Source organism: Spinacia oleracea, chromosome 1 (assembly GCF_020520425.1).
Source record: "Spinacia oleracea cultivar Varoflay chromosome 1, BTI_SOV_V1, whole genome shotgun sequence".
Lineage (NCBI taxonomy): Eukaryota > Viridiplantae > Streptophyta > Magnoliopsida > Caryophyllales > Amaranthaceae > Spinacia > Spinacia oleracea.
In genome coordinates, this window is record NC_079487.1 from 113,673,637 (window position 1) to 113,688,946 (window position 15,310).

The window sequence follows — 15,310 nt, forward strand, 5'->3', positions numbered from 1 at the left end:
TACTTAATTGGTTTTCATTTTTACGGTCGATTTGATTGTAACTTTGAATATTTTTATCTGGTTTGATTAATTAATTGTAATTTGAATATAATTTTATCTGGTTAGATTAAAGTCTCTTTAGAATTGAACTTTCTCTCAATCTACAAATATCTTTATATCTATGTATAATTTATATATGTTTGAATTGGATTAGATTCGTCTCACTCCAATTTTAAAGCATCAAATTTTTATAATTTTAATTTGTGTCATTGCAAATAATGAAAACAATGAAAAAAATTATTGTTGTTGGATAGTGTTTTAAAAAACAATCAGGACTGAACATTGACATTTTTGGAAAAATTTTCTATTTGTAAACGACTAGTATTTGCGTTCAAATGATGTTCGGATTAATTATTGCAGTATGTAGATAACTAATTTCTCATTCATTTTTTAGTTGCAAAAAATTGATTGCTCTATTTACAATTATTACAAACTCTTTTTATAGACAATTTTCGGTACATATGTGAGTAAAAATATAATCATGCAGAGTATCATCATTTTTTAATATAGTTTGTATTTGTTGATAATTGAAGATATGAATAATTAAAGTTATGTGTTAACAAACATAAAAGTAAAATCATTGCAACTAAATGTGAATAGGTCAGAAGGGAGGTTTATTATAACTTCATGAACAAAATTCATGTTTAATGCTTTATGCATGGCAAATCTAAATTATGAATATAACGTTAATTATTCAAAATTCTTAATAATGAATAAAAAATCATATTGATTTATTAAACATTGAGTAACAAATTTTACAAAAAATTTGTAAGATATTGTTGGTGATGGACATATTACTTCAGATGAAGTTTTACCTAGGCAAGCACAACACTGCAAGGCAGGGCTTGAACACACTAGATTGCAGCCCATGTAACATAATTTTGTTACATTTTCAGCCTGTGTCAACTAGTATGTCTGCTAGTGACAACTAGGATGCTTAAGATCGCCTATAGTTATTTATTCCTTGCTTTATGATTGGTTGTAACAACAATGCAGTAGAGTAGTATATATAGCTAGCTTTTTTCTACAGTCACAATTATCAGAGAATATTTCCCTAAACCTGTAATAAGCAGACAATCTCTAAATATAAGCTTATGTACAACTCTGTTTATGGATGCTTACGCTCCATTCTTCTTGTGTACTTTATGTATTTTGTGGATGTTTTTAGCATGGTATTAGAGCAGAAATTCAAGATCCTGATTCTGTTGGTATAATCTAATACGAGTTCCGTGTTCTTCGTTTTTGAGGTTTGTTCATCCTTGTTTGATTTCTTAGACGCTCATTCTAATTGTTGTTTACTTAGAAATTCCTACTGTTATACCTGAAATTCTCTGTGTTCTTAGTTTCACAATTTCTGCGTTAGATCTCTAAAGTAATTCTTGAGATTAGATAAACATATAGTCAGTATTTCTTAATTATTTTTCTCTATAAAATCCAAACACATTTTTTTTATTCTTTCGATTTTCTGCTTAGAAATTCATAAAAAACAAAAGAAGGTTGCCCAACCTTTAGCACCGAATCAAGATCTTGCTAGTCCTTTTTTACTTGCATCCAACTGATAAGAACAGTAATAGAGGCGCGTGATTTTTGGCTTGGTTTGTTCTACACGCACAATTTTTTTGTGAGAAACTTGAATCAGTGGCCGGAAGATTGATAATTTGGCCGGAATGTTGCTATAAGGAACCATTTTTAATACAATTTTTTAAATCAATGTACTATTTGACAAAAGTGAAAACAAAAGGTACTAGTTCACAAAGTGAGGCAAAAATAAATACTTTCTGACAATTTTATCTAAAGTAAATTAGGAACAAATGGCTGACCTTATTTTAAGGTCATGGTCCAAGTCATTTAAGAATGGGTGTAGAATCGGGTATGGTCCATATTAAAACTCAAATTATTTGAAATTTCTGGGTTCAATTGCACAAGATGATGTCTCCAAACCAACTTCCGAGGATCGTTAGATTCGTCACCCAGTTTATTCCAGGTATTAGCAAATTTCATTCCCTTTATTTCATTTTGAATTGACTCAAAGCCCTAATATCCGACAATTTAAAGTATATCTGTTTGTTTTCTCGCATTTGAGAGCCTTACCTCATCAATGTTTAGACTGATCATATTACTTGGGTATGTTGAACTTTGAATACCCTAAATCATAATTGATATATTTTTAGTATTTTAATGATTCAATAATCTTTTGTTGTATATCAATTTCAAGGGGGATTAGTGTTTCTCTATCAAGAATGCTGCCATGAACTTGAATTTATATGGGAATTTCCTATTTTCGAGGATTGAGTTTGGTCTAGGTTAGAATCTATATTTGATTGGAACTTGTACCTTATTAAAAATGGGATGAACTATTTGATTTTAGTGGCGGAGCGGGTCCTCTTCGCTCGAGCAAGACCACGTACATATAACTATAATTGCTTCCATGTTCCATTACTGAAGCATGATTGCTTAATTGGGTTTTGTTGGCTAGAATGCTAGATAAGATAAACATCCATGGTAGTTTTCTCCTTTTCTACTTTGATATTGTTGGTAATAACCTGGCCATGAGTGTTCAGAAATCAAAGGCTTCTGATTGCGAACATAATGCTATCTACTTTACTCAATACTGATGATTGTATTGCGTATAGGTGTGATCAAATACCCTGTGGGTAATGATAATGAATGAATACTCAATAATTTATCTTTCCTTGACTTGAGATGGATGCAAACACCTTCATAATGATGATGGAACATAAAAGATTGGTGCTTATTATATATAGAGAGTGTATCTCAGTTGATTAACTCAGTAATTTTTTTCAAATGAAATCCTTCTACGGCGAAGAAGCCGCTCTTCCTTCATAGGGGTTCACAAGTTAAGAAAAAATATAGGGGCTGTGAAATTCATGAAACAGAAATTAACACACACAAAAAAACCTAGGAAAAACTCAGAATCAATCTGTGTTAGAGTCATTGCAGAAAATTGTGAGTGAACCAGTTTCAGCATTTTGGATAATCAGATGGTGGTGGTGGCAGCTTCTGATTAGGCAGATTTCCGTCTTGTACAACCCATGCCGTCTTCAAACCCCAGCTAGTGTGAACTTCCAAATGGCAGTGCATGAACCATACTCCTACATATATATAATTACATCCGATTTTCTATAGTTAGATAATTAAGTCGATCAAAGAAATAATATATGGTCTTTAGTTATATTAGTATGCATACCTGGATTGTCTGCAAGGAAACGAATGGTAACCCAACCTCCTGCTGGCACACCAACAGTGTTTCTCTCAACAGGGTCAACAAGGTTGTACTTTGCTGGGTCTTTTTTAGGATTGAAATTCCCAGAACCTTGTCCAACCACAAAGAAGTTGAACCCATGTAGGTGAAGTGGGTGACTTTCTGCACCAAGTATGCTCGTGCTTTGCATAACTAATTCCACACTTGTGTTATATTGAAGTACCACCACCTTTGTCCCATCTATCACATTCGTGTTGTTAGGTGGTGTTCCGGTGTAGTTGAATGCCATTAGTGGTGAGAAGGGAAGTTCGGATGTCAAAACCCCATTTGAATTGCGGAGGAAATGTGCTTGCAGGAGAGCTTTTGTAGGCATGACAAAGGAGACATTGTTAATAGATGCTGCAAACATGGTGGTATTTGTTGGGCCTTGACATGTATGGTTTTTAGGGCATGGGTTTGTTCCTAACCCTACTGTGAAGAAGAAGTGTTTATCAACTTTCTTTGGTACATTTGCTGGGTATTGGGCATTTGCTAGGCTTTTAAGTTTGTTGGTGAAGTTGGTAACAAAAGAAGAGTCTCTTAGAGCTGGAAGTGTTGGCTTCAAAAGAGGAAGCTTCTTGATTGAAGTGGATGGTTTAGGATGGTGGTATTCAAGGATTCCAGCAACAGTAGAATTGTCAAAGGTGCCGTTTCCTGTAACATAAGGCCGAGCCATCATAACGAAGGTAGCATCAGGATGATAAGCTTTAGTCTTGAGGAGGACATTGGTAGTTTGCCCAGGAGTAATGATAATTGTATCTGTCTCAAAGGGCTTAACATAAAGAGCATCAACATCTACTGTTGTAAGAGTGTGATTGGCAATGCTAAAGAAGAGTTCGTCATTGAGTGCAGCATTTATCAGCCTAAGGAGATATGTTTTTCCTGGTTTTACACTCAATTTGAACGTGTCTGCACATAATTAAACACACGTACATTGGTGATTAGTCACAGTTTTTAGATTTGATCAGTTAAACTAATTAATACGAACACTTGCATGCATATATGATATACCTTTAGCCGAGCAATTGTATAATAGTCCTGGAAGGCCATTGATGGTGTATGCATCTGATACATTTGGACCACCTCCAGTTTGCAGTGCTTGGGAAATGACTGCCTCAGTATCAGCATTCCACCACTCTCCTGCAATTCCACACATCACATAATGTTTATTTTCTGACATCCTGAAACAAATAAAATGAAGCATAGAATACAGTTGTATAATTAGAGGTGGAAGAATGCATTACCAAAGATAAGAGGAACTTCCTTATAGGGCTGGGGAAAAGGGTAAGGAACACCCCGTTTAGGAAGAATAATGATAGGTCCATAAAGAGTTGATCGGAGCCAAGAAATGTGTGCGTGCCACCAAAGTGTGCCTCTCTGACCAACAATGGTGAAGTTGTATGCATAAGTTTGACCACTTTGTATGGGGCACTGTGCTATATATGCCGGTCCATCTGCCCATCCACTTTGTAGTTGTCTGATCCCATGCCTGCTCAAACATTCACAAACATATATCAGTGAATTGTTTTGATGCTAAAAAGTAAAAACAAATGAAATTAGAAGCTAGACAGAATTATTGAAGGATACCAGTGGATGGTAATATTGTTGTTGACATGGTTGACAACATTGATAATGAGTCGATCACCCTCTCGAGCAACAATTGGAGGCCCTGGAAACTGCCCATTAACTGTGACAATGCTCTTGGTGTGGCATAATCTTGTCACATTTTGCATGTTAATCTACAATTAAACCCATAATTAATATTGTAACAAGAATGGTGGTTAGTATAACGCATTGGTGTACGTAAATTAAGGTCAAAACTTAATTAGAAAGTGATTTCATGCAAGTACATTGAATCTGTAGTGCCTGGTGATGCCAGTATCAGCTGCATCGGCGAAATTGTAGGAAAGCGTTGAGCACACAATGCTAAAAAGGGCAATGATGAGCAATCTGTGGAAAGTTGCCATTTTTGACAAACTGATAGCTTAAGAGGGTGTTAAGATAGATACAAACACCTGAGAAGTGAGAATGATGATGCTACTTAAAAGATTGGAGCTTATTATATATATAGTGTATCTCTGGTGATTAGGTAAGGATTAAAAATGGATATAGAAATTCCAGCACATTGGACCAAATTGTTTGTTACATTGTTGGTTTTAGAGTGATCCTAAAGTCTATGAGTAATTTTGATTTTCTGGTTTAATGAATAATGTTTTACAATGTAATTTTCACGATGATTAGTAACTTAGAATTATGTCTTATCCTTTGTTTCTCCTCTGTTTTGTTCTTGTGATCAATAAAAGCCGGGATTATCTTGGTATCAATCATAAAATTACCAGTCCTGATCGAGATATTGGACTTCCTGTCAAGATAATCTCTGTTGGTAGAAATCAATTGATGACTATAGGCCATTTTCATGTTGCTAATTTTGTTACAGATTCAAAACCATAATTTACACACTTTGTATTGAACTTTAATTTGTCAATGGCTTAGCACAATAAAGCATTCTCCAGTTTGGTTAATTTCTACTGTAATGTCTCCCACAGATATTCTAGCATTCACCAAGCTTACTCTTCTTCGACTAGTCCGGCCGGTAAATGTATCAGTACGTGCTTACTGCTTAGTAAACATAAGCTAGCTGTTTCAAAATGTTACATTAAGAAAAAAAAGCTTGACTTAAGGGGTACTCTTGTTCATAGCAGGGTTTCCTTGTAAACGTATGCATGCATGGTTGTGAGGTCTACCTCTAACCAAGAGTGCATTACAAAATACTGCTACTTCTGTAGCAACTAAGGTGTTTTAGACAAGATTAGATAAAATATGATTAAGTGCATTCACCTGGAGATTGGGCAAGAAGTTTCATATTACAGTGCACCATTTGTTAACTTTTTCGTTTCTGCTATTATACTAGTAGTTTAAACCATATTCTAACTCATTGATTTGATAAACATGTCTGGTTCCATGGCCATAATCCGATCCATTTAGTTCTGTCGATATATGATTCAACCATATATATTTCTTAATAGTAATGCAAATAAAGCTCAAGCCGGATTTGCTGGTTTTTACCGTCAGAGAAGCTACTAAAAGTTTATTCAGAACTCTCTTAGATTTTATAAGATAAAATCATACTGAAGAACCTTATTCTTGTAATACAATATGTTTCTTCATATTTGGGTAGACCATCGAAGCAACTGGAAGAACTTGTTCGCCATGGAAATGTAAATGATGGCCTTAATTAGCAAACTCAACTTTCATTTGATATAATTATCATGATTTCTGGTTTAGAAGCACAAGAATTCTACCACATTCAGCTTGAGAATTTTTAGACATTGGAACAAACTCAACTTTCAATTGATATAATATTCTATAATATTCTATGTATTAATTAATTCCTTGTTAAAAGTTTAGGCCTATTTGTTTTTAGAAATAAATTGTTCTCCGTGCCCCTATCTACTCCACTTCTCTTCTTTTCTTCTCCTTTGCATAGATGTACTGCTTAGCCCTTTGGACTTGACTTGGTGGGAGTTTTCTATTCCAACTCATATTCCTTCATGTGAGTCATTTGATGATGGTGATGTAAGGGGAGAAATGAGGATTGCAAAGATACACTCGTTTCTCATGATCGTGGTTCGTCTCTCATTTGAATTAGCGGGACATCCATATTTCTCATTTCGCTTTAGATCGGCTTGAATATAGGGAGATATGAGTTCTCCGTATAAAAACAAGCAAAAAAAAATAAAACCAATGGACTAGAAATTGCCTTAAATACAACCAAGCCCGACCCAAATTATATAGAGGCCTTGTGCTCAATATTAAACTTAGGCCCTAAAAATTGTTACAGATTTGATTTTTTTATTTTCATATTTTTCTGAAAATGAAATTCTGAAAATTTGAACTGAAAGAAAAGAAAAATCAAAAGGTTTAGCATGGAAAACTAAAAAATACGAAGTAATAATAAGGACTAGGGATGGCAATGGATCGGATTTGGACCGGGTCCGACAGGATCCAGACCCAGACCCGCTTTTTAAGTGGTGGATCCAGATCCGTTGGGTCCAAAAAAATCAGATCCAGACCTAGATCCACTGGGTCTAATGGGTCTAGGGTCGGATCTGGATCCTAAGTGGGTCTAAGTGTATTTGTTTTCCAAAAAAATTTGTCTCTCATTTTTCTTATATTACGTAATTTTTTTGCCCATTACGTATGTAAACGTAATGTTGCTTTAATAAAACCACTAAATATGGAATATTCATTAATTTTGTTTAGAAAAAAAAATCATATTAGCCTTGTAATACAATAAGTAATAAAGTTTCTAATATTATTATTTATATGTCACGTCAAATAATTTTTAAATAGTTTAATATCATAAGAACTTAATAAAGTTTAGCGCGTAAAGCTTGAATTATATTTAAATTTTAATATTTTTTTTAAAAATTATATATATGGGTCTGTGGGTCGGATCTGGACCGGATCTGGATCTTTAATTCTTGGACCCGAACCCATACCCGCCCCATTGAACAAAGACCCAGATCTGCCCCAGATCCACAGGGTCTAATTTTTTTGGACCCAGACCCTTAAAAATGGACCGGGTCCTATCGGATCTGGATCGGGTCTTGGACCCATTGCCATCCCTAATAAGGACCCCCGCTCTACTTCAAGTTCACGTCACGTGTTAACTTGTGTAATTACATGTAGTAGTTTTTTTTTTCTTTATATAATTGGTCCAAAAGTTTTTCAATTTGGAACCCCTATAAATTAGAGTCCCTGTTTTGAGTCCTATAATAAACATATTTTTGGCCGGTCTGAATGCAGCTTATATGTAATTAAACTACGTTAATATACACACAAAAGACTAATGACTTTTAAAAATGTACAAATTATAAGTGCGTCGGTTATAATACATGGTTTGGATCAATTTTGGAGATTTAGAGAACTATAGAGTAGTACTCCGTATGTAGATAACTTTGAATAGCTAACTTTAAAACCTATTTTCAATAAGTGAAGTAGTGAACTCTTAAGTTCATAATTGAAAATGAACATTTAGTGTTCTCTATAGAATAATTTAAAACGTCCCTACTACTTACACACTATGTTAACATTAATAATGTGTTTGAGAACTTTGGTTTAATGAGGAAACTAGTTTAGATCTCGTTCAACGCACGGTTACTATTAAAATAAATTATTTTAATAGTATTTTGTAACTAAATAAAGCTTGTGATATTAGGAAAACGTGAAAGTAAAAGAAATATATTCAAAGTGTATAAAATAACTATTCAAATGAACTAAATTTGCATATTACAATATAAAATAAAGGATTATAGTTGTATATTTGTATGTAGATCGATCTATCACAGTTAACCAAACCAGAATGACCGACCCAAGACTAATTTTTTTTATCATAAAAGAGTGGCCTAAGACCTATTTTCGAAAATAGATAACCCGAAAAAGATCCGAGCATAACTGAGTTCGTCAAATAGTTTGAACTTAATACAATTTTGGTAAATGGACTTGCCCTTGCAGAGTTCCCCAACAGCATAGAGCTCTAATGTTAGTGCAATTAGTCTATTTACCATGTCTTATTATTTTTTAATTAACATTTGTACTCATCATGTATTATTATTAACAGCAGACTAACGTTGGAAGTCTATTTATCAATATTATTTAAATTTGTTATCAAATTAAAAACTTATAATAATACAGAAATAAAATCAATTGTAAAGGAAAAAATAATATTGATTAATTTTTTCTCCAATAATATATTATGTAGTTACATTTATGGTAATTGAATTATATTTATATTTTATTTTTATCTTAGTTTTCTAGAAAAAAAATAAGATAACTTTTTTTTGAAGTTTTTTTTTAAAAAAAAGTTTGGTGGTAAAAAATTGCACCAGAAAGTGACATTTATCATTTTAGTGTTTGTTTTAATATAATGTAATAGATTTTATTTTTATCTTAGTTTCCAAAAAAAAGTAATTAATTTTTTTTAAAAAAAAACGTTAAAAAGAATTTGGAATGAAATAATGTACCATGAAGTGACACGTGTCATTCATTATGTTTGTTTTAGTATAATGTAATAGAAGTGCGTAAAATTGTGGAAATAAGATACTCCCTCCGTTTCTTTTTGTTTGTTACGTATTTCTTTTAGGGTGTTTCATTTTGTTTGTTACATGGAAGAATCTTTCTATTTATAAACTTATTATAGTGTTATTTTTTGTGCCCACTCTTAATTTTAATTGGTCAACTTTTTCAACTCATTAAATTTATTTACCATTTCCCAAGTATGTTAAGTTAGCAATCTTTGTGCTTTTTCATTATTGGTTCATTTTGATAAATAAAACAATCTTATTGGTTGTTGTAGTGATTAATGGATTGAGGTTTTATTTGGGTTAATTTTTTTAATAAAAAAGAAAAGAATCTCTATTATACATTAATAAACTTGCAAAAGTCCAAATGTAACAAACAAAATGAAACGGAGGGGGTAATTCCTTACTTTTTGCTTGTTTGGTTATTTAAATGGAAAAGTGAGAAAAATTAAATGTGTGAAAATCAACAAGTTATATTTTGCCTGCTTTATTTTCCACACTTTTCTCCTCGGGAGTGATGGAAATAATGTGGAAACATGTGGAAACATGTGGAAAATAAAATTAAATAAGAGAAAAATATGTAATATTCCACTTTCCATTGTTTTCCATAATAATTAGCTAAACAAATTAAAATTTAGAGATTTTCACAAATTTTTTATATTTACTTTTCTATAGATTTTCATAGTTTTACTTTTCTTCACATTTCCATGTTAATTTGGTTTTCAAATACAGTGTACTTGTAAATTAAAAAAAAGGCACAAAGGGAATTAGTCAATTAAATTTAATTACAACCGACAAAAGTCAAAATAAATGGGAAAGACGCAATCAAATACTTAACCACATTCAAACTAAATTATTCATCACATTTTTTTTTCTTTCAAGGACTTTATTATGCCACATTTTGATATTGTAAAAATACGGAGTAAATCATATTTTTATCAAAATATTTTAAACAAAATTCAATTAAACATACATGATAAAAATTCATCTCCCAATTATTTTGATGTCTACTTTTTTTTTAGAAAAACTCTGCGAATAAATTTTTCTACTTAACATAATTTTGCTTTCTTATACATATTTGCACGCATCGTATGCATAATACGAGTGGGTTGTTAAAAAAATTTAACTAATTAAAAGTGGACGAATTGCTAGGACCACTTTTATAATTGCTAAAGCCCTATGGCAAATTATTGATTTATGAATATGATTTATGAATATGCATGCATGAAAATATACGTTGCGTACAAGTCTAGCTATTTTATTGATGCTCATGTTCACATTAATTATGTGTTATAAAGGTGGCAATAATATGGAATATTAGCTAGTTTTAGCTCTTTTCATCATTTAACAACTCAAAATGGCGTTTAACGTTATAAAAAATTGTTATAATTGCAAGCTTGTATCAAGAAGATATACCTGTCTCAAAGCAACACTCCATAAAACAAGTTAACTAGAACAAATTAACTAATTCAACACTATGTAATAACCACATTGCTTATTATAGGTTTCTCAATTTGGGAAATTAAAGCTCTGTTTGGTAGGATGTAAAACGTTTCCATTGTAAAATGATTTTCCATGGAAAACATTTTTCAAGGGAAAACACAATTCCAAACTAGTTTTCCTTTGTTTGGTACCTTAAAGTAAAATGGGAGAAGATGGTGAAGATTGAGAGGAAGAAAGGAGAGGGAGGTAAGAAGGATAGAAGGAAAAGTGGGTTTCCTCCCTTTCAAATGGAAAAGAGTTTTCCATCTTTGAGAGAGTTATTGAAAATTGTTTTACATCCCTTATCCAACCAAACAACGTAAAATGATTGAAAATGGAAAATTTGTTTTCCATAAGAACGTTTTACGCCCTACCAAAAGGAGTCTAAGAGCGGAAACAAGCAAACCTCTTACCAGAAAAAGAAAGGTCGTAGGCTTCGACAGGAAGAATTGAAGAAATCATGGGTCGTTGTGCACTTGTTAAGTGTTAGTTACTCCCTTCGCCCCTTAAACATTGCCTCATGCTTAATACTCTGTGTATACAATTTCTCATTCTTAGTTAGTTGACACAAATTGACTTTAACACTATCCATTCACCTTTCTTTGACCAGATTTTGTTATTTATACGTAAGGTAAATTATAGTCATATAAGATCTTATGAAATTCATCTTGATAAATATTTTCGAGATATCAACTATTTATAATGTTCTATTTCACATAATTAACAATATTTAATGATAAAAAATTTACATTGACAAATGTAACTAAAAAAAATGTGTCAACTAAATAAGAACGGAAGCAATGTGTATATTTATTTATTTATTGTTGAAAATGCTTACTTTATATTTAGTGGTCTGGAATTTCTTTGTCTTTGCTCAATTGAACACATTTATTATACATACGGATAATCGATTGTATACCATATATGAGCTCGAGTTTACTCCAAACTATTTTGGCATACGTTTTAACATGCTTGCAAGCTCGTGTTTTCGGTTTTCCCACTCGTTCCCAGAAAATATGCATAACTTTGTCCAAGATTTAATAAAGTGAAAATTCAAATTACGTCATAATAGTTGAGAGAGACAAATGGAATAACAAAAAGGCAAAATTGTTAAAAAGTATCTTGTTTTTGTCTCACTTTGTGAATTAGTATCTTAACTTTTTAATTTTGTCAAATAGTACATTGAATTTAAAAAGTGTATTAAAAATGGGACCTTACTGCCACATTCCGGCCAATTTTTCAATTTATCGGCCATTCATTTTTGTTTCCCTCCAAACAAAATGTGCATGAGGAACAAACAAAGCCAAAAACAACGCGTCTGGGTTACTCTTATAACAACAAAAAATTTGCCCCAAAACTTAGATCCCGTAGACACCTACTTTTGTCCCCATTCCCGAAAGGGAAGGTTCGATGATGAGAACATAAATCTCCACTTGGCAACGCATCTCCTATAAAATAACGAATCTCAATTCCCCTTTTCATTTCACCCGAAACCTGCTATTTATAGAAACCTGTTATTTATGGAAACCTGCTAAAAATAGTAACTGCCGTAATGGGTAGTTGTTAAAAGTGGCAAGTCATAAAAGATAGAAACCTGTCAGAATTAGGTGTTGCACTCCAACATAAATCCTAAATGACATAGAAAATGCGAGAGAATCCTATTCCTAATACGATTCGAAAATAAAGAGTTACGTATTAATTAAAATCCTAACGAGCCTAGAGTTCGTAACGGGCCCAGATGCATTCCATCATAAAATTAATATGCACTAAAAGACTCAATTAAATCTCAAATACTCCGGATTCTAGGAATCCGAATCTGACTAAGAAAAACAGCCCAGATCCTATTTTCAACGCCTGGCTCTGGGCGCCGAAATCTTCGGCGCCCAGGCCCGGGCGCTGAAAATACCTGGTACGTGTTTTTTCCTAATTCCTCGTGGATTAGAGTTTTGCAAATTCTATCTTTCCACGAACTCTTTTCTATAAATAGGGCCTTAAGTTCGACGTGAAAAGAACAACAACACACAATTATTATTCTGAGTATTGACTCTGAACCCCTAAGCCTAAGCCTCACACTGCAAAACCGATCACGCGTTCTGTCGCAATCGATCCATAAATCGAACAGAACGTATCCCGTCCCATAATTTGAGATTCGTTAAATAAAAGGAGAAATAGCAAAGTCAAAGTGGTTAGTTTTCTGAGAACCGTGACGCACCTCTCAAGGGTGCGTCGTAATGTGTCCCTTTTCCATGGTTTAATTGCTTTCCTCGCCCTTTTATGAACTGTTAAACTAACTAAAATCTGATTGTTCGATCACGCTTAATAAATATGATATTTTTGGGAAATTGGATTATCATGCTAGGTCCCTTAAAACAATCTAAATCAAATAATCGCGCTCGATCTAGTACTATATGTTGCATATTGTTAAAATCGACTCAGATTAGTTTAATAGTTAACGCATGTCCCTTCAATTATTTATGCTGAGCTAGTAAGGATATCCTGCCTCTGGAGTTATCGAAGAGCGAGTACTCCTCTCGGTAGTTACAGTCCCCCGAACCCTCAATCTCTACCCTGCGGGTGTACGTTGAGCGATCCCCACCACCAGGGATCACAAGGGAACCTACGGCCGTCGTGGTCAAACATAATTGCACTCCCTTTATGTCACGTTAACCGGGTTTTGTCAGTTTTTCTCATTGTCGTTAAAAACTGAATGGCGACTCCTATATTACTAGTCAATTGGGTGTAAACTCACAGGAAATCCAATTACACTTGATTTGACAAAAAGAAGCGTCACACCCACGAGGGACGAGGTCACGCATTAGCCTCGTGCTTTTTCGACCCCCTCACAGTGGCGACTCCACTGGGGAAAGTGAAGGAAATACTCGTGCTTGTAGGTAATCAAAATAGCCGAAGGGTGAAACGATCCTACCCCGCGTTTGTTTCCCCATCAAGTTGGGACGACCTGAAAATCAGCATATTAATGTGAACGGACAGAACCGCATAACGAATCTTGGCTCCCTTGGTGTTTCATCTCGGGAGTTGGGACTAAGGATACCCATCGCCAACCGGGGGGTGCATACGCTTCGAATGTTGTCCACTCGGCACTTTCGCTAGTAGTACACCCGTCCCAAACCCAATCGCTCGCCCACTAGGTCCCTCTCGCCTGCATGCCCCCTTGGCTTGCACTTGCGGGTTGGCCTTCTAGGACGAAATTCGTCTGTTGAAAGCACTACCCCGACCGGGGCATGTGGTGGATCTGCGATAGAAGCGGTACCAAGCCAGGCGCAAATAACTACCCATAGAAGCCTATCATAAACTACATGACATATTATTATTGCCTCATGATGGAATGTTAGTTATGTGTAGCGAAATATATGATTGTGTGTGACAAACTATCCTAGAAAAACCAACGACCTTAAAAATTGCCCAAACATTCATAAACCAATTTGCCAAAGAGTTATACCGAAATACGTGTTCCGCAAACCCGAACGATCGCCACAAAAATAAGCGACGCTCGGGATGGCCTGTAACGAATCCCACCAACGCTGCACGACGCATAAAGGACGTTATTAGGCAAGCACGCAAAATCGAAGTCGCATAAACAAAAGTAGACGCAAACAGAAAACGAGAATCAGCCAGGGACGCATTTTCAACGCCCCTGGCTGGGCGCCAAAATTTCTCACGCCCTACGCTGGGCGATGAAGTTGCTGCTTGGCCTTCTGGTAGCACAAAAAAGGAAGCCTCGGTTCCCGCGCAAAAGGAAAATACGTAGCACAAAAAAAAACCGTTCGTAAAAAGAATTGCTACGAGGGCATAAGAAAAGCACTCGATTCTAAAAGCGACTCATAAAAAAGAATAACTCTTTGCGTCGTTGTCAGGCCTCCTACGACGACAATGCTCGGCACCAAAACCGAACATGCTAATAATTATGAATGTCACACGGGTAAGTGTTTCGAAAATCCAAAGAATGACCAAAAGAAAGAACTAAAAAGTGTACCAACAAAAGAAAGAGTGAAAAACCAATAGAGAAAGTCGAAGTCTAGACTAAGTAATACTTGAAACTTTGGGACCTAAACTTTAGCTTATCTTATGCATAGGACTGGTCCTGCCACTTGGTGCCGATCAGGAAATCAATGGTTAGTGCGCCTCGAAGTTACATCGCCAACACCAGGTTTAGTGACTCCAAGCTCCGTCCGTCATCCCTCATTTCAAGGATCTTCGCTTCCCCAACCTCGATTCGCACCCTCAAACATGTCCATCGAAGAATTGCAAGACCAGATGGCTCAAATGACCCAACTCATGGGCCAACTGAAAATGGAAAACAAAGCCTTAGCGGCTGCACAAGCCAAAAATGACCTTGATAACGAGAAGAGGATTGAAAAAATGGTCCTACAGCAAACCATGGGGAGCAAGTACTTGTCCCTCGATCCTGAACCTTTTCCTGGCA

General features: G+C 34.7%; 1 protein-coding gene and 1 long non-coding RNA gene across 2 annotated transcripts; one reads left to right on the forward strand and one right to left on the reverse strand.

Annotated features, from left to right (window-relative positions):
- Positions 1 to 1,293: 1,293 nt before the first annotated feature.
- On the forward strand, positions 1,294 to 6,144 carry LOC130470365 (uncharacterized). Its single transcript, XR_008930564.1, has 2 exons — positions 1,294 to 2,023; positions 5,848 to 6,144. It is a non-coding gene; the product is annotated as an uncharacterized lncRNA (long non-coding RNA).
- Positions 2,773 to 5,419, reverse strand: LOC110794815 (laccase-17). The gene is made up of 6 exons (XM_021999777.2): positions 5,152 to 5,419; positions 4,889 to 5,040; positions 4,546 to 4,790; positions 4,313 to 4,441; positions 3,248 to 4,210; positions 2,773 to 3,152 (listed from the first exon to the last, which is right to left on the reverse strand). The coding sequence occupies exons 1-6, from the start codon at positions 5,266 to 5,268 to the stop codon at positions 3,022 to 3,024; spliced, it is 1,737 nt and encodes a 578-aa protein (XP_021855469.2). The 5' UTR covers positions 5,269 to 5,419; the 3' UTR covers positions 2,773 to 3,021.
- Positions 6,145 to 15,310: the final 9,166 nt, after the last annotated feature.

What these genes read in the sequence shown, in the direction of transcription:
- LOC110794815 (XM_021999777.2), bottom strand. Translation starts at nt 5,268, where the DNA reads ATGGCAACTTTCCACAGATTGCTCATCATTGCCCTTTTTAGCATTGTG. An exon ending in ATACAATTGCTCGGCTAAAG is followed by an intron (nt 4,211 to 4,312) that starts GTATATCATATA and finishes AATTATGTGCAG; the next exon opens with ACACGTTCAAATTGAGTGTA. An exon ending in TTTCCTTGCAGACAATCCAG is followed by an intron (nt 3,153 to 3,247) that starts GTATGCATACTA and finishes ATATATATGTAG; the next exon opens with GAGTATGGTTCATGCACTGC.